This window comes from Astyanax mexicanus, chromosome 8 (assembly GCF_023375975.1).
Source record: "Astyanax mexicanus isolate ESR-SI-001 chromosome 8, AstMex3_surface, whole genome shotgun sequence".
In the NCBI taxonomy this organism is placed as follows: Eukaryota; Metazoa; Chordata; class Actinopteri; order Characiformes; family Acestrorhamphidae; genus Astyanax; species Astyanax mexicanus.
Window position 1 is genome coordinate 8,539,344 of NC_064415.1, and position 22,479 is coordinate 8,561,822.

At 39.6% G+C, this 22,479-nt stretch overlaps 1 protein-coding gene and 1 long non-coding RNA gene across 2 annotated transcripts in view; one reads left to right on the forward strand and one right to left on the reverse strand.

Moving 5' to 3' along the window:
• Window positions 1–22,479, reverse strand: part of LOC125803805 (uncharacterized) — a 172,366-nt gene that overhangs the window by 147,480 nt on the left and 2,407 nt on the right. The gene's annotated exons all lie outside the window — the stretch shown is intronic.
• phlpp1 (PH domain and leucine rich repeat protein phosphatase 1) overlaps window positions 1–22,479 on the forward strand; it is a 124,884-nt gene that overhangs the window by 87,493 nt on the left and 14,912 nt on the right. Inside the window, exons 2-11 of the mRNA XM_022678175.2 lie at window positions 2,265–2,461; window positions 4,436–4,561; window positions 8,828–8,976; window positions 11,380–11,526; window positions 15,643–15,870; window positions 17,200–17,402; window positions 17,632–17,692; window positions 18,464–18,559; window positions 20,749–20,904; window positions 22,153–22,353. Coding sequence (XP_022533896.2) covers window positions 2,265–2,461; window positions 4,436–4,561; window positions 8,828–8,976; window positions 11,380–11,526; window positions 15,643–15,870; window positions 17,200–17,402; window positions 17,632–17,692; window positions 18,464–18,559; window positions 20,749–20,904; window positions 22,153–22,353 — 1,564 coding nt within the window. The remainder of the gene's footprint in view (window positions 1–2,264; window positions 2,462–4,435; window positions 4,562–8,827; window positions 8,977–11,379; window positions 11,527–15,642; window positions 15,871–17,199; window positions 17,403–17,631; window positions 17,693–18,463; window positions 18,560–20,748; window positions 20,905–22,152; window positions 22,354–22,479) is intronic.

Consider the following 22,479-nt stretch of genomic DNA (forward strand, 5'->3'; position numbering starts at 1 on the left):
TAATATAAATAAATACTCGCAAAAGAGCAGAAAAACCAAGCAGAATTATTGAGGTCTGAAATCTTATTTGAGCTCTGCATCTTTATTATGTCATGTCAACCATTTTTTTTTATCATACATGCTCTAAATTACAATATTTTTTAATTGGAATTTGGGAGAAATGTTGTCCATAGTTTATAGAATAAAACAACAATGTTCATTTTACTCAAACATATACCTATAAATATATAAATAGCAAGTTCTCCTCCACCAGTCTTACACACTGCTTTTGAATAACTTTTTGCGTAACTTTATGCCTTTACTCCTGGTGCAAAAATTCCAGGCAAAAAAAACAAGCAGAATCTACTCTATCATCTTCTGTAGAGTAGAGAAAATCTGTACAGGTGTGTAAAATTATTCTATAGTCTATACTTACTAGAGGTGGGTGATATATGGCCCTAAAATAATATCATGATATTTAATACAGTACATTACATTACATTACATTACATTACATTTGGCAGACGCTTTTGTCCAAAGCGACTTACAATATTGAAGTGCAAATAATAGAAGAGGTTAAGTACAAAAATAATAGAAGTTAAAAATAAAGCATCTATAGATAGGGCCTTAAGGAGGTCAGAGGGAAATAATGGGATAGAGGAGTAGAGAAGAGGAAGAAGGAGATGAGGTTAGAATTAGTTAGTTAGTTAGAGGTGTTAGGAGAGTAAGTGCTCTTTGAAGAGCTCTGTCTTCAGGAGTTTCTTAAAGATAGTGAGAGATTCTCCTGATCTGGTAGTAGAAGGTAGTTAGTTAGAGGTGTTAGGAGAGTAAGTGCTCTTTGAAGAGCTCTGTCTTCAGGAGTTTATTAAAGATAGTGAGAGATTCTCCTGATCTGGTAGTAGAAGGTAGTTAGTTAGAGGTGTTAGGAGAGTAAGTGCTCTTTGAAGAGCTCTGTCTTCAGGAGTTTCTTAAAGATAGTGAGAGATTCTCCTGATCTGGTAGTGGAAGGTAGTTTGTTCCACCATTGGGGAACTCTGTATGAGAACAGTCTGGATTGCTTTGTGTGAGTGTTTGGTAAAGCGAGGCGACGTTCATTGGAGGAGCGCAGCGGCCAGGAGGTAGCGTAAGCCTTCAGGAGCGAGTGCAGGTAGGAAGGAGCTGTTCTGTCATCACCTTGTAGGCGATTGTAAGCACTTTGAATTTGATGCGAGCATCAACCGGTAGCCAATGGAGCTCAATGAGCAGCGGAGTGACATGTGCCCGTTTTGGTTGGTTGAAGACCAGACGTGCTGCTGCATTCTGAATCATCTGTAGTGGTTTTACTACACAGGCCGGGAGGCCAGTTAGTACGGCATTGCAGTAGGATTTTCGCGATAACAGTACTCTTGGCGATATGACAAAAAAACACTGAGTTAGAAAAAACATATTTCAAGAATACACTACAGCAACAAAATGAAAATTATATTTTATTATTGCATACGATATATGATGTATGATATGAAATGATATGGCACACCCCAAAATGATTGTATCAGATTTGTTACAGAAGTCAATGATCCAGAATGTCATGATTCTAATAAAATGCACTCCAAATATCTCCATATATCCAGGATTAAAGTAAAATAAATGATACTGGACAGATATAATCTGTCTCTAGTAGATATATAATGGGAAATGAGAACAGTGTGAATTTTTCTTTTGCTAAAAACAGTAAAAAAAAAAAAAAAAAAAAAAAGGGTGGGCGATATTTTACACAATATTTCAGGGTATTATATCATTCACGATATTAAAAAATGTTGGTGATGTTATTGCGTACGATACGATATGGCACACCACTAGTTGCAAGCTGTGGTGTTGCTATGTGGTTGGTTGCTTGCTGGTTGCTATAGAGTTGCAAGGTGGTTACTGTGGTATCCCCAGTGGGGATTCTAAGTGGATGCTAGATGCTAGTGCTGCAGTGTGGCCATGGTTGCTCTTGTATTTCAGACAGTTGTCATCATGATGCTGAAGGGTGGTAGCTAGGCAACGGTTGCTGTGGTTGCTTAAGTATTAAAATCCTTAAATCTTTAAGATTAATAGGTTAGAAGGTAAATATATATTGAATTTTATTTGATGGTTCAGGCTTAACTGTTTGTGTAGAATTTCCATAGAAAATCATTGTTCAATAGAATGAAAGTGTATTAATAAGCCCGATACTCAATAAGGCTGTATTTTAAACAGTTTTAAACAGTTATTTCAGTCCTTTCCTCTCCTAAAACTCTCTTTTTGTCTTTATTCTCTTCCAGGAAAGCCTCACAACATCGAGAGTTCGGAGCGAGTGCAGCTTTCAGGAACATACAACGTCCGGAAAGGCAAACTGCAGCTACCCGTCAACCGCTGGAGCCGCCGGCAGGTCATCCTGTGCGGAACCTGCCTGATGGTGTCGTCTGTTAAAGCCAGCCACGTGGGCAAGATGCACATTCTGCCTCTCATTGGGGGAAAGGTATGGAGGATGTATCTTTTCTACTGGCTTATGTGTCAGATCTAGAAGTTCTACTTCAGTACAGCTCTGGAAAAAAATAAGAGACCACTGAAAAAACGATGAGATTCTTTGATTTTACCAAATTGAAAACCTCTGGAATATAATCAAGAGAAAGATGGATGATCAAAAGCCATCAAACCACCAAACTGAACTGCTTGAATTTTTGCACCAGGAGCAAAGACATAAAGTTATCCAAAAGCAGTGTGTAAGACTGGTGGAGGAGAACTAGGAAAACCAGGGTTATTCCACCAAACATTGATTTCTTAACTCTTAAAACTTTATGAATATGAACTTGTTTTCTTTTTTTTACATTATTTGAGATCTGAAAGCTCTGCATCTGTATTTTTTGTTATTTCAGCCATTTCTCATTTTCTGCAAATAAATGCTCTAATTTGACAGTATTTTTATTAGGAATTTGGGAGAAATGTTGTCCGTAATTTATAGAATAAAACAACAATGTTAATTTAACTCCAACATAAACCTATAAATAGCAAAATCAGAGAAACTGATTCAGAAACTGAAGCAGTCTCTTAATTTTTCCCTGGGTTAGACTCCTAAGTCACTCTCAATAATAGCATCAGCCAAATGCTGACACTGTAAATGTAAATGTATTAACAATATGCTTTAAAAAAAACATATAGAGTATATCATCAATACATAAAAAACAGTGACCAAACTGTAATGTTTTTTTTACAGAGAGTGTAAAAAATGCAGTTTAATTGGAAGCATGTGCAGCAAAAATTATGTAAAAATAGTATTAGAATAGCAGAATATGCCACGGCTTGTAATGAATTTTATCTGTGATGTAATATTTTTGTCCCACTTTTGAATAAGTGTCTCTAATAACTGTGTAGATAGATAGATAGATAGATAGATAGATAGATAGATAGATAGATAGATAGATAGATAGATAGATAGATAGATAGATAGATAGATAGATAGATAGATAGATAGATAGATTGATTGATTGATTGATTGTAATAACAGTGTAACTACTTATGAAGTACACATTATTACAGATTATTGTACAGGTTATGCAATTGCACATGTGTATAAAGGTCAGTTAGACATAGCAGAATATGTTATCCATCTTCTCATAGTGAAATCTGAAGAAACTGAAGAAAACTGTAGACTGTACACTATGTAACCCCATATGTGTAGCTTAATTTCCCTTAGTTATTTTATTTCTTTATGATTTTAATATTAAATCATAAAAAGAAAGAAAAAACACATTGGAAAGAGGTGGGTCCACATTTTCGACTGGTACTACATATTATTATATATTTATTAAATAAAGCAGGTGTCCAATATACAGTACAGGCCAAATGTTTGGATTTCTTTATCTTCATGACTAGTTACATTGTAGATTCTCACTGAAGCATCAAAACTATGAATGAACACATTACTTTGTGTTCATTCATTACTGCTTTGCTCACTCTTGGCATCATTCTCTCAATGAGCTTCTCAAAGAGGTGGCCACCTGAAATGAAAAGTTTTTTCAACAGTCTCGAAGGAAGGAGTTCCCAGAGGTGTTTATTAGCGCTTGTTGCCCCTTTGCCTTCTTCACTCTGTGCTCCAGCTCACCCCAAACCATCTGGATTGGGTTCAGGTCCGGTGACTGTGGAGGCCAGGCCATTTTTTGTTAAGTACATAAAACTCCACGTGTGTTCATTCATAGTTTTGATGCTTCAGTGAGAATCTACAATGTAAATAGTCATGAAAATAAAGAAAACGCATTGAAAAAGAGATGGTGTGTCAAAACGTACGTGGCCTGCATGGTAGTTTTGTTGGTATACTTTTTTTGTCCAGGTACTCTGAGCTCTGAAAAGAACTTTATGACCTCTGGCTGCCTCAGTCAACGTGTTTACCTACCTGCAGAAGGTGACCTTGTTCTTCTTGTTCTCTCTCTCCCCCTGTGTGTGTGTGTGTGTGTAGGTAGAGGAGGTGAAGAAACACAGCCACTGTTTGGCCTTCAGCTCAGCCGGGCCTCAGAGTCAGACGTACTACATCAGCTTCGACAGCTTCACCGAGCACCTCCGCTGGCACCGTCACGCAGCAAAGGTCTGAGCATGTGTGTGTGTGTGTGTGTGTGTGTGTGTATAAGTGTGTGTGTATGGAATAACTGTCTCACGCAACACCGTGACATACTGGGATTGTGGTGACCTTGCAGAAGCTCTGTAGTGTTTTGGTGGGATTGCACCAGGCTGGGTGGGGTGGTGGGGGTGGTGCAGTAAGGAAGAAGCTCAGTCTCAGTGGGATTTTACCAGCAGAATAAGCTCAGACTACAGGACTGCACTCCCGTGGGACTCGCAGGACCCGGCAGAATGTCTTGAGGCACGAGACAAAATTGAATTGTTATTGGTGTGAGTGGGAGTTTAATCAATCAAGGTGACGAGGGAGGGGGACCACATATACTTGTAGAAAAATCCCACAAATTAATATTAATAATAAAGTAGTCTATAAATTTATAATAATCATGCAATAGTTTTAATACATTCATTTAATTTAATTAAACTTAAAATATTTTTTATTCCTAAATCAATCCCTTCATCCATTATATATATATATATATATATATATATAATTTTATTTCCAATTTTTTCCCATTTTCTACCCAATTTACACGGCCAATTACCCACTCATCCCTCCCATCACTAGTAATGCCCCAACACACCAGGAGGGTGAAGACTAACAGACGCCTCCTCCGATACATGTGAAGCCAGCCACCGGTTCTTTTCGAGCTGCTGCTGATGCTGTAGCATTGCCGAGCAGCATCACAGTGCACTTGGATAAAAGCGCAGCGATTCGGTTCCAATACATCAGCTCACAGATGCCCTGTGCTGCGGACATCACCCTAGGACTGATATGGGTAGAGAGCGCCATCTACTGTACGCATCCGGAGGGAGCAGGGCCAATTTTGCTCCCTCTGAGCGCGGGAAGCTTGATGGCAAAGCTGCATGAGCGGAGGTTCGAACCTGCGACCTCCCGCTCATAGTGGCAGCGCTTTAGACCGCTGAACCACTCGGCGGCGTCTAAATCCACCTCTACTGCAAGATTCTTGATCTGGCTGCAATCAATGCTTAGATCTTTAAAAAAAAAAAAAAAAGCAGTCCTATGCAGACCTCTAGCCTATATCCACGCCTATATTACAGTTAAACCTGAGAGGGCGCTGCAGAGGCGGAAATTAACACAATAAAAGTGTTTTTTAAAGGTTAAAAGATGTTTATTAAAATTTTAGATTCAAGATTTAGGGCCATATTTTAGCAAGCCATTAACTCTGCTCCGTGCAGCTTGATTTAGGGCGTCAGTGTGTCTTTGCTATCGTAACGTCGAGAAAAGTACATCTTGCACGTCTCGAAATGTGCAAAAGGCATGAACTAATCGTTTTGTGCGTAACGTGAAATACACCAATCAGCGTTTGATTTACATAAACACACCTTATTTCGAGACCATCACACCCATCAGTGTAGATATATTAACAAGCACTGTTGCTATTTCAATGACGCAGGTGGAAGGTGTGAAAGTAGACTGTTGTCGAGGTGTGAGATAGTAATGAGCATCGCAGTGCCCTTGCACAGGGTGTAAAATACAACCCTTAATGCGTTAACATTGAGAGCACACATGTGCAACAGGGGGAGCTCTTCACACTGTAGAGAGAGAGCATGGCCAACAGCTCTCTCTCGGACTCCGGCTGCTGATGGAGAAGCAGAGATTCTGGAATCGTATGGCAGCACCTCATTCTGCAGGATCACTCTGAGCCCCGCCTACTCAACAATGCATTTCATCCGGGCGTGACCAAGATTTGCATACGACTATAGACACTTCTTCTGGAAAGGAGCCAGAAGGGTTAAAGCTGCAGTAATGTGATTGGCTGAAAAGATACCAATCAATCATCACTCCCTCCCGTCCTTGTGAGTCTGAGACGTGATTGCACGGACCCCTGCAACCGAAACCCAAACGGGGTCCTCTGTGTGTGTGTGTGTGTGTGTGTGTGTGTGTGTGTTTCACATTACATCACATTCATATTCCAGAAGGCCATTAGCTGTGTGTGTATGTGTGTGTGTGTGTGTGTGTGTGTGTGTCTGTGTGTCGGTTTGATTTATGAAACAGTACTGAGTACCCATAATGCATCAGGCTGCAGCCTGCTGTCCTACATTACACCCCCGTCACACACTCCTCTCTCTGTCTGTGAACTTTGGCCGCAGCCGGTGTGTTTGTATCCGGGCTGCTGGAGTGTGTGTTTACCGGCGGTGTGTGATCTATGATCTTTATATCTAACCTTAATTACCGTTATCAGCCCCATTAATCTTTACTGTGTGTGTGTGTGTGTTTCAGAGAACACACTCACTGTGTTTATTCTCAGCAGAATGAGAAGCAACAGTTCAGTTTACGTTTTATTAACCAGCTCAAGCTTATTAATGCATTAATAATTAATGTAATAATAACTGAAACAATTATAACAGCTTATTAATCATTAATATGTGAGATATATAGTAAAGTTTTGTATCTACGTTTCCTTAAAAAAAGTTCTCTACATTCCTACTGCATTTTTTTTCCTTGGATTATCTTGGTTTTCCTCATTTTTTGTCCTTCCTTTTGACATTTTGCATTTTCTTTTATCCTCCTTCTTTTCCTCTTGTTTTTCCTATGCTATATGTTTGTTTCCTTCTGATTTTCCTTCTCTTTTCATCCTGTTGTTTCCCAGCTTTATCTTCATGCTTCCTCCTGCTTTTCTCCTGCTTTTCTCTGCTTTTCCTTTGCTTTTCCTTCTATTTTTGAATTACTTTTTCTTGTGCATTTTCTTCAGTTTTTCTCTTCTTTCTTGATTTTCCTCTTTCTTTTTCTACACTATTCCTTTGCATTGCTCCTATTTGTCCCTGTTTTAACTTTGCATTTCCTTCTACTGTTGCTGTACTTTTCTTTGTGCAGTGGCTTCATTTTTTTCTCAAACTTTTCCTTCATTTTTTCCCTGCTTTTCCACTTGCTTTATCCATGTTTTTTTCTTACCTTTTCCACATTTTATTCTGCTTTTCCTTCTGCTCTTGCTCTACTGTTTCTTGTGCATTTGTCTCTGCCTTCCTGTCAGCCTTCGTCTATGTCTTTTCAGATTTTTTCCTTCTTTTACCCTTTTTTCTCTTGCTTTTTCCTGCTTTTTCTTTGCTTTTCCCTATTTTCTCCCATTTAAACTTATTCTTCATCCCTTTTTTCTGCCTACTCTTGCCCTACATTTTTTGTGCTTTTCCTTCTCATTTTTTCTCTACCTCCCTGCCTCCCTGTTCCTTTTCCTTTTTTTTTTGCTTTTCCTTTCCTTTTTTTCTGATGTCCCTCTGCTTTTTCTTCTACATTCCAGCTGCTTTTCTGTCTTCTCTTCTTTAATTTGGCCTTTTCTCTTCATTTCCTTTTCTTACATTTTCTCTACTGGTTCACTACTTTTCCTCCTTCTTTTCCTCTTTCCTTAACTTTTTCACCTAGGGTTTCTCCAGCTGTCCCTCACATTTCCATCCACCATTTCTGTGTGCTTTTCCTCAACCTCTTTCATCTTTTACCTGCTGTCTCCTGCTTTTCTTTTACTCTTCTTCTGCTCTTCTTCGGCTTTTGTCTTGCTTTTCCTGGAAACAGCCTCATAGTGTCAGCACAAAGAGTCCCAGGGGAGCCCTCAGATTAGCAGTTGGAGAGATGGAGATGGGAAGGAGAGAGAGATTGAGTTAGTGAAGCTGTTGAGTGAAAGTGAGGCGGGTATGGCTGAGGCATTAAATCAGGACTGGTTAACTGTAAATGGAAATGCTTAACCCTTCACCTGCCAGAATAAAAATAAAACTGATCCCAGAAATAATTGTATTTGAGTATCTTAAATAAGTTAAATACCATTTTAAACAATGTATTTTTAAGCAGAATTAATATTCCAGCACATTAATGTTAATAGACTCTCCATGCTAAGTAAACAGAATGAGAATATTGAGATCAGACTAATTATTGAGGTAATATTTTATTATTGTGCAATAAATCAAAAACAATACTGACAGACTGTGTGTAGCAGCGTTGTAAACTGTGTGTGTATGTGTGTATGTGTGTATGTGTGTGTGTGTGTGTGTGTGTGTGTGTGTGTGTGTGTGTGTGTGTTGTTTGACTTCAAGGGTCAGATCTTTTATCTGTTAATTGGCTAAATGCAAATGTCTTGTGTGTGTCTTATTTTGCTTCATCAAAGAGAGACTCAAGAGAGTGCTGAATCATTTACTCTCTCTCTCTCTCTCTCTCTCTCTCTCTCTGTCTGTCTCTCTCTCTCTCTCTCTCTCTCTCTCTCTCTCTGTCTGTCTCTCTCTCTCTTAGATGGTGTCTCAGAGGATCAGTTCGGTGGACTTGTCGTACTGCAGTTTGGAGAAACTGCCTCCCAATTTGCTCTACAGCCAAGACCTCACACACCTCAACCTCAAACACAACTTCCTCTCCGCAGACCACTCACTACAGCAGCTCCAGAGGTGTGTGTGTGTGTGTGTCTGTGTGTGTGTTACAGAAAGACATCAGTGTGTTTATATATTAGTGCACTGAATATTTAAGCAGTTGACTGGAAGACTAACCACAAAACCTTACAACTCAATCACTAAACCCCACAACTCACCAACAAATCGCTAAAACTCAACCTTGAAACTTCATGACTCGCCAACAAATCCTTGCGACTCAATAACAAATCACTACAACTTAAACTCAAAACCACACAACTGTGAAAAAACTAATTCCTACAACTCAACAACAAAACCCCACAACTTGCCAACAAATTCCTGCAAGTCACCAACCAATTCCTACAACTTACCAACAAATCCCTAGAATTCACAAACAAAACTCTACAACTCAACCACAAAACCCCACAACCCACCAACAAACCCTACAACTTAACCACAAATCTCTACAATGCAAATATAAAACCTTACAGCTGACCCAACACATTCCAACTCAACCACAAAACCTAACAATGCAACCACAAAACCCTACAACCCACCAACAAACCCTACAAATTACCACAAATCCCTACAACTCAACCATAAATCCCTACAACTGACCAACACGTCCCAACTCAACCACAAAACCCAACAACGCAACCAGAAAACCCTACAACTCACTAACCAATTTCTACAACTCAACCACAAAACCTGACAACTTGCCAGCAAATTCTTGCAAGTCACCAGCCAATACCTACAACTTACCAACAAATCCCTAGAATTCACAAACAAAACTCTACAACTCAACCACAAAATCCCAGAACCCACCAACAAACCCCAACAACTCAACCACAAATTTCTATAAGTCAACCATAAAACCTTACAACTGACCAACACATCCCAACTCAACCACAAAACCCTACAGTGCAACCAGAAAACCCTACAACTCACTAACCAATTTCTACAACTCAACCACAAAACCTGACAACTGACCAACAAATCCCTACAACTCAACCACAAATCCCCACAACTTGCCAGCAAATTCTTGCAAGTCACCAACCAATACCTACAACTTACCAACAAATCCCTAGAATTCACAAACAAAACTCTACAACTCAAAAACAAGGCCTTTGACCGCAACTCTCCCAACTCAACAACAAATTCCTACAATTCACTAAAACCTCCCCTGACCAACAAATCCATACAACTCAACCTAAAAAAAAAAACACAACTGACCACCAAATCCCTACAACTCAATGATAAAGCCTCCAACTCGACGACAGCCCTCCCAAGTCACCAACAAATTCCTACAACTCGCCAACAAATCCATTTGACTAACTGACAAAGCCTCCAACTCAACCACAGCCCTACCAAATCAACCACAAAACCCCACAACCCAACAACCTTCCCTACTCAATGAAAACATGCCACTACTTAACGACGAACCCCAAACTCAACAAAACCCAACAACCCTTCCCTACTTCCAAACATAACCCAAAAATCCACAACAAAACAACCCTTTCAAATCAGTGGCAAAACTTAACACGACTGTTGTTTTATCATTGAACACAGCCCTGTTCTGCACCCCCTCACATCACACCACTGAGTCTCAGCCCTGCCAGAAGACCCCGAGCCTGAGAGAGAGAGAGAGAGATAGAAGAGAGACAGAGAAAGAGAGAAAGAGAGCGATAAAAGGGAGAATGCTTGACCCTTTTTGTTTCCCTATAAACACTCAGTTAACCTCACATGCCATCACAGCTTGTGCCCCCCCTCTCTCTCTCCCTCTCTCTTTCTCTCTCTCTCTCTCTCTCTCTCTCTCTCTGTCTCTCCCCCTCTCTCTCTCTCTCTCTCTCTCTCTCTCTGTATAGTAGTGAGTGGGGTTTTTCCACTCCTCCGTTCAGGCTGTGTGTGTAGAGAGGATTGATTGTCTCTCGCTCTTGTTTATGATCATATTTACTGAAGCACAAAAGCTTCAAAGGCCTGCGGGCCCCCATGACGGACACGGCGTTCTCGCCGCCGCACTGCATGCTGGGTAAAAAGTGTAGCTGTATGGCGTGGGGGCTCAGGGGGGCCCCGATGTGGGTTTTGCAATATTCACACTAGTTGATCATCTAGGATGTGATGGAGGTGTGTGTAGTTTAATACAGCTAATAATAAACTGTGGAAGTTCTTAATGGAATTGTATAAAAATGCAGCTCCAGGGTCATTTCTACTGCAGTTTGTATTTACTGTGTATTTGTGTTCATTTTGTTTATGTCCTGCAGTGTCAAAATTTAACCTCAGGGGCTGATTTAATGTTAGATAAAGTAAATTTTCTGCTTATCTAACATTTATATATATTTGTAAGTTCTTAACAGGGCTAATATAATGTGTTGTGTTCTTTATAATATATAATAATGTATAAACTGTATTTTGTGTGTGTGTGTGTGTGTGTGTGTGTTTTAGGTTCTCTCGGTTGCGGAGTCTGAACCTGTCTAATAATCAGCTGGGAGTTTTCCCTCTGGCTCTGAGCTCCATCTCCACCCTCACTGAGCTGAACCTCAGCTGTAACTGCCTCAGCAGCCTCCACCCAAGCGTCGGACTCATGAACAAGTAAGAACTGAGGGACCTGTGGGAGAGCAGGAACATTAAATGATGGAGGGATGAAGGAAGAAGAGTGGCCATTGTATGAAAAAGTAGAGTAAAAGATATAGAATAAAAGGAGTAGAGTAAAAGGTAGCAGAATGATAGCAATATAGATGGATATATACATTTTAGAAAGTGTTAGAGTGTAAATTGATAAAAGGATGGATGGATCATTTTGGTAGTGTGAATGAATGAAGAGATGGATTTGGAAGTGTGACTCTTTGGAGGAATGGATAGATGGATGGATTGAGGATCGTGAATTAAATAATGAATGAATAGATGGATGTGGTAGTGTAAATGAATGAATGAATGAATGAATGAATGGATGGATTTCTATATGGGTGGGTGAGTGAGCAAGTGAGCGAGCGAGTGGATGGATGGATGGATGGATTTGTGAGTGAGGGAATGAGTGAGTGGATGGATGGATTCATTTGAGAGTGAGGGAGTGGATGGATGGATGGATGGATTTGTGAGGGAGTGAGTGGATGGATGGATTTGGTTGTGTGAATGGATGAGTCAGTGAGTGAATAGGTAGATGGATGGATGGATTTGGTTGTGTGAATGGATGGATGGATGGATGGATGGATGGATGGATGGATGGATTTGTGAGTGACGGAATGAGTGAGTGAGTGGATGGATGGATTAGGGAGTGAGTGGATGGATGGATGGATTTGTGAGTGAGGGAATGAATGAGTGAATGGATGGATGGATTAGGGAGTGAGTGGATGGATGGATGGATTTGTGAGTGAGGGAATGAATGAGTGAGTGGATGGATGGATTTGTGAGTGAGGGAATGAGTGAGTGAGCGGATGGATGGATGGATTTGTGAGTGAGGGAGTGAGTGGATGGATGGATTTGTGAGTGAGGGAATGAGTGAGTGAGTGGATGGATGGATTAGGGAGTGAGTGGGTGGATGGATGGATTTGTGAGTGAGGGAATGAATGAGTGAGTGGATGGATGGATTTGTGAGAGGGAATGAGTGAGTGAGTGGATGGATGGATTAGGGAGTGAGTGGGTGGATGGATGGATTTGTGAGTGAGGGAATGAATGAGTGAGTGGATGGATGGATTTGTGAGAGGGAATGAGTGAGTGAGTGGATGGATGGATTAGGGAGTGAGTGGATGGATGGATTTGTGAGTGAGGGAATGAGTAAGTGAGTGGATGGATGGATTAGGGAGTGAGTGGATGGATGGATGGATTTGTGAGTGAGGGAATGAGTAAGTGAGTGGATGGATGGATTAGGGAGTGAGTGGATGGATGGATGGATGGATGGATTTGTGAGTGAGGGAATGAATGAGTGAGTGGATGGATGGATTTGTGAGAGGGAATGAGTGAGTGAGTGGATGGATGGATTAGGGAGTGAGTGGATGGATGGATTTGTGAGTGAGGGAATGAGTAAGTGAGTGGATGGATGGATTAGGGAGTGAGTGGATGGATGGATGGATTTGTGAGTGAGGGAATGAGTAAGTGAGTGGATGGATGGATTAGGGAGTGAGTGGATGGATGGATGGATTTGTGAGTGAGGGAATGAGTGAGTGGATGGATGGATTAGGGAGTGAGTGGATGGATGGATGGATGGATAGATTTGTAAGTGAGGGAGTGAGTGGATGGATGAATTAGGGAGTGAGTGGATGGATGGATTTGTGAGTGAGGGAATGAATGAGTGGATGGATGAATTAGGGAGTGAGTAGATGGATGGATTTGTGAGTGAGGGAATGAGTAAGTGCGTGAATGGATGGATTAGGGAGTGAGTGGATGGATGGATGGATTTGTGAGTGAGGGAATGAATGAGTGAATGGATGGATGGATGGATTAGGGAGTGAGTGGATGGATGGATGGATGGATGGATTTGTGAGTGAGGGAATGAGTAAGCGAGTGGATGGATGGATTTGTGAGTGAGGGAATGAATGAGTGAGTGGATGGATGAATGTGGTTGAGTGAATGAATAAATGATGGATGAAAGGGTGGATTTGGTTGTGTGAATGAATGAATGACCGTATGGATGGATTTGGTTTTGGTAAATGAATGAATAGATTGATTTGAGTGAGTGGATGGATGGATGTAGATGTGTGAATGAATGAATGAATGAATGGGTAGATATGAGAATGGATTAATGGATGGATAGATCCATCCAATCCATCCTCATATCTGTTTATCCATCCATCCATCCATTCTCATATATATTCATTTATGTAGAGATTTGAGTGTGAATAAATGAATGAATGATTGATTGGGTGACTTGGGTGACTGGATGGATGGATAGAGTGAGTGGATGGATGGACAGAATGAACACACAAACCTGTTGCTCTCTGAAAGTGATCAGAGTGGTATCTGATTGGTTATCAGGGAGAATAATCTGGAATAAGCTGAAACTGCACAGCCTGCGTTCACACTTTAGCACTTCACTGCTGCCCCCTACTGGATCCTCCCTGCACTGATTCACCATCACACATTAACAACCAACAACAGACCGGGGGAGGGACTTTCCCACACTCACACCATGTTTACAAACACACACTGCTGATCACCAGTACTGCGCTGGGTGACTCTTATCTAGGTCTTTATCCTCTTTATCCTGTGATATTAATGTCCACTGCTGTGATGCACACCTGTATCACTCTGGAGGACCTGTCCTGCCACATCAAAGAACGTCAGCACATGTAATAAGCATGCTGTTGATAGATAACCTTGAGTTAGCAGTTAGCAAACCACATCTGCATATGCTTTTAATAAGTGTGTATATATATATATATTTTTTTAAAATAAATAAATAAATAAATAAGTGTATAGTTTAATATATAGTTTACAATTAAAATATAGAAAATACATTAAAGTTAAATTTTATATTTTCAGTGTAAAATTTATATATTAAAAACTATATTTAAGAAAATCGTGCACATCATGGACTTGCCCGTTTTTTTTTTATATAATATGACCCTAAATTGGGTCCTTCAACCAAATAAAGTTCTCAGTGCATTTGCCTGCATTAAAATCAGGATATTGTGTCACACTGGAGGACATGTTTTTTGTTTTTTTTTTAACTGACAAAATGTATGAAGTTGCCACATTTTTAGAAATACTAAAATTGACTAAAATAGACATTTTTACAAAAAAACTATGTTTTTTTTTTTTTTTTTTTTACATTTTCGTGCTTTTCTTTTTCATTTATAAAAGTTTAAATATATTAAACCATTTTTAAAAGCTATTATTGAGAGTCACACCATAAGACCATTTTAAATTTTGGCTCAATATTAAATATTGAATAAGAAATCTCATAACAATAAATTATTTAATAAAAACAATACTAACTTATATAGAGTCGCAATAATTACATTATTGAATTATTGTACAATAAATAGACATGACTTCAATAGTATTGGATAATCGTGATGAATTGTTCACATACTAGTGCATTTCAAAAAAATTGAATATCATTTAAAAAGTTACTTTGATACTTTAATGAAACTCATATATTATATAGATTTTTTAAACACATAGTGATCTATTGTAAGTGTTTATTTATTTTATTGTTGAGGATTATGGCTTACAGCCAACGAAAACCCAAAAATCAGTGTCTCAGAAAATTAGAATATTATATAAGACCAATTGGTACTTTTGGCAGTGTGGGCAGTGTGCCAAGTCCTGCTGGAAAATGAAATCCGCATCTCAATTAAAGTTGTCAGCAGCAGAGGGAAGAAGCATGAAGTGCTGTAAGATTTTGTGGGGAAATACTGCACTAAATTACTGAAATAAATTAGTTTTTTTTAGTGATATTCTATTTTTTTTAGATGCACTAGTATATAACAGTAAATAGTGACCCCAAAAACATAGTAGTAGGTGCAGTAGGTGCAGTCCACACCTATATATTTCTCAAACTATGAATAGTTAAAATGTGTTGTCTTCAAATTGCATAATTGCTTTGTAATGCTATTATACTATCATTATGTTAGTGGAATTTAATGGTCTTAAAATAACAATAATTTAAATTATCGCATTCAGCAACATCAGTTATTAATGAGGTCAGGATGCTGGATGATTATCACCATACCTATACCTAACTGTGTTACCTGTGTTTCCTTCCAGTCTGCAGACGTTTCTCCTGGACGGGAACCTGCTGTCGTCTCTGCCGGCTGAGCTGGGCTCTCTGCAGAGGCTGGTGTACCTGGGTCTCTCCTTTAACGAGTTCAGCGAGGTGCCGCAGGTTCTGGAGCGGCTGCCCGCAGTGGAGAGGCTGTGTATGGCCGGGAACAGACTGCAGACCCTCACTCTGCAGGCCTTCCGCCTGCTGCCCGTTAAATACATCGATCTCCGGTGAGTACACACTGTTCCACTGCTCCTGAGGAACCTGAGAGCATGTTTATTAAAATACAGAATCAGCATCGTAAAGCATCACTTCACTCCAGAGGGAAAAAGTGATGTTAACCAATACTGCACCTCCTTCTGCTCCTGGAAATCTCCTGTGTTGGTAGCCTTTGAGACTAAAACAGTCTTTTAAAGGCTCAGTAAGCAAAGTTTTTCAGTTAAGCAATGGGGTTAATAATTTTTTTTTCTCCATTTCCTCCCCAATTTACACAGCCAATTACCCAAACCACTCATTAAGACACATGTGAAGTCAGACTCCGCCTCTTTTTGAACTGCTGCTGATGTAGAATTGCCGAGTAACATCACAGTGCACTCAGAGGAAAGCGCAGCGACTAGGTTCTGATACATCAGCTCACAGATGCAGCCTTGTGCTGATCGACATCACCCTTTTGAGTGGTGAAGGGAAAGAGCGCCATCTACTGTACCCACTCAGAGAGAAAAAGCAAGATCAATTGTGTGCTCTCAGGGCTCCGGTAGCCAATAGCAAGCTGCATGAACGGGATTCGAACCAGCAACCTCCTAAGCATAGCGGCAGCGCTTTAGCCCGCTGAAGCATTCAGAGCCTGTAATGTTTTATATAGTGGTGTCAATCGATTAAAAAAATATCCGATTAATTACAACCAAATTCTCTGATTAACTGCGATTAATCGCATTTGTTTTTCTTTAGAAGCATTTTTTTACAGTGGATATTTAAATGTAAATAAAAGCATGAATGTAAGAAATGTAAAATGCAATTATATGTATATTAGTGCTGGAATAAAGAATGCATGATAAATTGGACTGTAAATGAAGTGTGTATTAATGCTGCATTAGTGCATGTATGAATTAATTAATAGGATAGAAAACGAAAGAGACAGAGACAGAGAGAGAGAGAGAAAAATAGAGATAGAGAAACCAAGCAAAGCTCTCTAACTGGGTCTGAGCTGCAAGTCTGAACCGGAGTGTTACTGCTGGACTGCTGGAGCCGTTCAGTCATTTAGCCAGAAAACAGATCAGTGCGTTGAGCGGGGGCGGGGCAGATTACGGTCGGAAGTAGGGGTCAAACTCGGTGCCTTGCCTTAACAAATAAAACTTAACAAATAAAATAGTAACGCGTTACTGATTCCAAATTAACAGTGCGCTTTAACGCTTTAATGTTGACACCCCTAGCTTTATATGATTAAATATTTTAGGTAATTCCAGGGCGAATTAATTTTCTTTGGGTCGCCTTTGTGGTCTGTAGGAGAAAAAACACACTTTAAAGGGTTAAAAAAAAAACCTCTCTACTTTTTCTTCAAGACTGAATCAGATATCCAGCATCGTTCCAGATGAGCCAGACTTCCTGCGTCACGTGACCCAGGTGGACGTGCGGGATAACCGGCTGAGTGAGCTGGACGCCTCGCTCTTCCCCCGGCTGGAGGTTCTGCACTGCCAGAGGAACCGGATCAGCTGCCTGCGGCTGCGGGGCTGCATGCTCAAAGCCCTCCATGCCTCTAATAATGGTAACACCACACAGCTTACGGTTCATCCACTTTATTTCCCTTTTATTCTTTTATTACTGTTATTATTAATGATAAGTTTTCATTAGAAACAGCGACACAGCTGATGAAATGCTTCTTCCTGCACTCACAATATTTTTTTTTTATTCTAAAATATCTAAACCCACTTTTGACTTCTGTAGAAACTGCAGTGCTGATCAGTTTTGCTTTTTTTTTTTTCTTCCTCTTGCAGAGCTCCGTGAACTGGAAGTGAGTCCAGCTGCCTCCAACCTCACCTACATGGACGTCTCAAGGTAAGATTTCTCTCTCACCTTTCGTATCATCAAATTTTTCCCACATTAAAATTTTTCCCACAGTTAAAATCCTTTAATTTTCCCAAAAATCGTCAGTGTTCCTTATAATCCTAAAATATAATTGAATTATACAATTTGTTGCCACATACCTGGACTGAGCAATGACAAAGTTGAATCTAATTTAATCTAATAATGCAACACCTGGATTTAACTAAGCAAATACGTAGGTAAGAGCCTCCCATTGGATAATTGGATAAAACTTACTGCATAGGTGATTTCTAATGTTTCAACTGGCAACACGTTATTTAACCCTAACTGATGCAGGGAGTAGCTTCTCACTTGTTAAACAACCATGTGAAAGACGATAAGTGGACATGGAAAAGACAGGTCAAATTATTGGCATGCATTAAGCAGAACTGTCCGATGTATTATTATACAGTGACATCAGGACAGTGGGGGGACATCATCTTCCATCATTACCTTGAATAACCATGATCTGTGATCACTTAAATCTTTGGTGAAATCAAATCGTAGAAAATCAGCACTAGAACTCATGGATATCATGTTTAATAGTGAAAGTAAGAGCTTTACCGCACACACAATGCAATAGAAAAGCACTTATCAGTGAGGCTAACCCTTTGTATGCATAGAGTCTTTTATAGTGTAATATCTAGACAAGTATGATAGTTATTATGAGTTTAGATGTTACCGTCACTATACATGCTCATATATGTGTGTGTGTGTGTGTGTGTGTGTGTGTGTTTAATAAAGGAATCGTTTGGAGGCGCTGCCAGACTGGTTGAGTGACAGCAAGAAGCTGGAGGTGCTGGATGTCAGTCACAACTGCATCAGCGAACTACCCCCGTGGTGGGTACCCACACACACACACTCTCACACACACACACACACACACACTGTCACTTCTGTCATTCGTGTGTGTGGGTGCTGTCCAGCTGTGCTACGGATTCACTTTTCATAAATCACCGTTTATTACAGCCGTCAGCCGGCCCGCTGTGAAGGACACACACACAAAGACACACACACACACACACACTTCCCTTTTCCACTCTGTTTTCTATCTTTAGGATCATGTAACTGTCTTTCACACAACCGCACCACACACACACACACACACACACACACACACACACAGTGCTGCAGATGTGTTTTACACTCTGATGTCAGGATGATGAATCGGGGCTGTAGGCTCGCTGAGGACTCTCTCCATTACGACCCACTTATGCTTCACTTCCACTCTCACAGTGTGTGTCTCTCTCTCTCCTTCTCTCTGATTCTATCTGTTTCTCTCTATTTCTATCTCTGTTCTTTCTCTTTCTCTCTTTATATTTTCCTGCATCCGTTTCACTATGTTCATGTTCATCTATCTATTTATCTGTCCATCCATCCATCTCTGCCTATCTATTTGACTGTCTCTCTGTCTGTCTGTCTACATGTCTGTCTACATATCTGTCTACATGTCTGTCTGTCTATCTATCTATGCATATTTATTTAACTGTCCATCTGCCTGCCTACCTGTCGGTCTGTCTATCTGTCTGTCTGTTTATCATCTACCTCTTTCTGCCTATCTATTTGACTGTCCATCTGCCTGCAAGCCTGCCTGTCTGTCTGTCTGTCTATCATCTATCTATCCCTGCCTATCTATTTGACTGTCCATCCTATCTATCTATCTATCTATCTATCTATCTATCTATCTATCTATCTATCTATCTATCTATCTATCTATCTATCTATCTATCTATCTATCTATCTATCTATATTTATTTATTTAACTGTCCATCCACCTGTCTGCCAGTCTGTCTATCATCTATCTATCTCTGTCTATCTATTTGACTGTCCATCTGTCTGTCTGTCTGTCTGTCTGTCTGTCTGTCTGTCTGTCTTTGCCTATATATTTGACTGTCCATCCGCCTACCTGCCTTTCTATCTATCTATCTATCTATCTATCTATCTATCTATCTATCTATCTATCTATCTATCTATCTATCTATCTATGCATATTTATTTAACTGTCCATCTGCCTGCCTGCCTGTCTGTCTGTCTGTCTATCTATGCATATTTATTTAACTGTCAATCCACCTGTCTGCCAGTCTGTCTATCATCTATCTATCTATGCATATTTATTTAACTGTCCATCCTCCTGCCTGCTAATCTGTCTGTCTGTCTAACATCTATCTGCCTATCTATTTGAGTGTCCATCCGTCTATCTATCTATCTATCTATCTATCTATCTATCTATCTATCTATCTATCTATCTATCTATCTATCTATCTATCTATCTATCTATCTATCTATCTATCTATCTATCTATCTATCTATCTATCTATCTATCTATCTATCTATCTATCTATCTATCTATCTATCTATCTATCTATTTGACTGTCCATCTGCCTGCCTACCTGTCTGTCTATCTTCTATATATCTCTGCCTATCTATTCGACTGTCCATCCGTCTGCCTGACTGTCTGTCTGTCTGTCTATCATCTATCTATTTGACTGTCCATCTGCCTACCTGCCTGCCTGCCTATCTGCCTGTCTGTCTCTGCCTATGCATTTGACTGTCCATCGGTCTGCTTGCCTGCCTGGCTGTCTGTCTGACTCTTTCCATCTGTCTGTCTGCTTACCTAAGTCTGTTTATTTGTCTGTCTGTCCATCACAGTATGTCTGTCTGTGTCTGTCTATTTCTTTATCTGTCTCTGTTCATTTGTATGTCTGTGTTCATCACACTCTGTCTGTCTGTTAGGGCTGTAAGGATAGAGCAGGGTCTACAGAGGAATATTATATTTCATATTACCTGTTAATCTATTTTAATCTGAGCACATACACATACATTTCACTGTTTCTTCTGAAATCAAGGGTATTTAAAAGCGTTTATCCTGCTTTTGTTGGAGTAACTGTCTCTACCGTCCAGTAGAACATTGCTGTGAAGGTTTTTATGTTATATTGGAGATTCCTGGCCGTATCTTTGCCTCAAAACATAATCTTCATTTGTAAGTAGTTTTAAACTGTTATTCTGACCTTCACTGCTGTGTCTCTCAGGTTGTTCTGCAGTAGCAGTCTGAGGAAGGTCCTGGTGGGACATAATCGTCTGCAGCGTTTGCCTGATCGAGTGGAGAGACCTGTGGTGGAGGTTCTGGACGTCCAGCATAACCAGCTGGTGGAGCTGCCCTGTAACCTCTTCCTCAAATCAGACAGGTACGACTGTTCATACTCACTCACTGCTGTAATAATTCCTACATTATTACTTATTGTTCCACAGAAATATACTAAAACTGCTCAGAGTTTGGTCACAGAGGGATGTAATGGAAATGATTCTAATGTCATTCAAATGCTTCACAGCTTAGCATATTTTATATAATAAAAATATACAGAAATAAATAACAATATGTGTGCCAGACCATGATGACCATGATTAAGCTGTAGATGATAAATCTATACAATTCATATCCAGAATGCCTGAAATCTCAATGTTTACTGTTTTAAATACAATTTAAATATATTAAACTGTAATGTATAATACTCAACATTGTAAGAATGATGATTGTCTTGCTGTAGTATTACAATACTAAGTGTAATGCTCACCAGAATATTGCTCACTTTCCTCTACATATTTAGAGTCTTCTAATTTTTGCCATTTATTAGTATGCAAATAATAATAAAGCACTAATAAAACTAACAGGTCAAGTACTGGTCAAATTTTGGACAAACTATAAATGTCATTATTTTGAAACGTTCTACATTGTAAAAAAAAACATGGAATTATTTAATAAACAAAAAAAGTGTTAAACAAACCAGAATATGTTTTATATTTTAGATTAGACAGGTTTTGCACATCTTGGCTGGATTTTCTCAGTCAGCTTTATGAGGTAGAGTCACCTGGAATTCAGGCTTTCAGTTAACAGCTGTGCTGCTGAACTCGTCAAGAGTTAATTACTTGAATTCCTTGTCTCTTAATAAAGTGTTTGAGAGCATCAGTTAAAGTAAAGTAGTGAAGAGGTAGAGTTACAGGTCTACAGTGAATAGTGAATATTTGAGTAATGTTCTAATCCAGATTATGAGAAGCAAGAACTACTCAACTAAATAAAGAAAAAAATCCGAGAACTTTAAAGGATCCTGAAGTTATGATGAACCTGGCTCTCATCAGGATCGCCTCAGGAAAGGAAGAGCAAGAGTTCCTCTGTTGTACAGGATAAGCTCATCAGAGTTACCAGCCTCAGAAACTGAAAGTTAACAGCTCCCCAGATAAGAGCATCTAAATGCTTCTTCACAGAGTATTTTTTGGTTTGTTTAACACTTTTAAGTTTCTACATGATTCCTTATGTGTTCCTTCATAGTCTGGATCATTTTACTATTCATTCACTATGTAGGAAAAAATGGTAAGTAAAAAATTGAATTACTATAGTTGTAAACATCTGAATTGACGCTTCTTCCTGTTGTTTGCAGTTTAAGGTGCCTAAATGCCTCAGCCAATAAGCTGGAGAGCCTGCCTCCCTCCAGCCTATCAGAGGAGAGCAACAGTATTCTACAGGAGCTCTACCTGACCAATAACCACCTCACTGACAAGTGTGTACCTCTACTGACCGGACACACACACCTGAGGATACTACACCTCGCTTACAACCACCTACAGACCTTTCCAGCCAGGTAATACACACACACACACACACACCCACATACACACACACATATTTATAGTTATAGATAATGTTTAAAGCTAAATTTTATACATTATTCCTTATTTTTTTAATAGAATACACAATATATAAAATA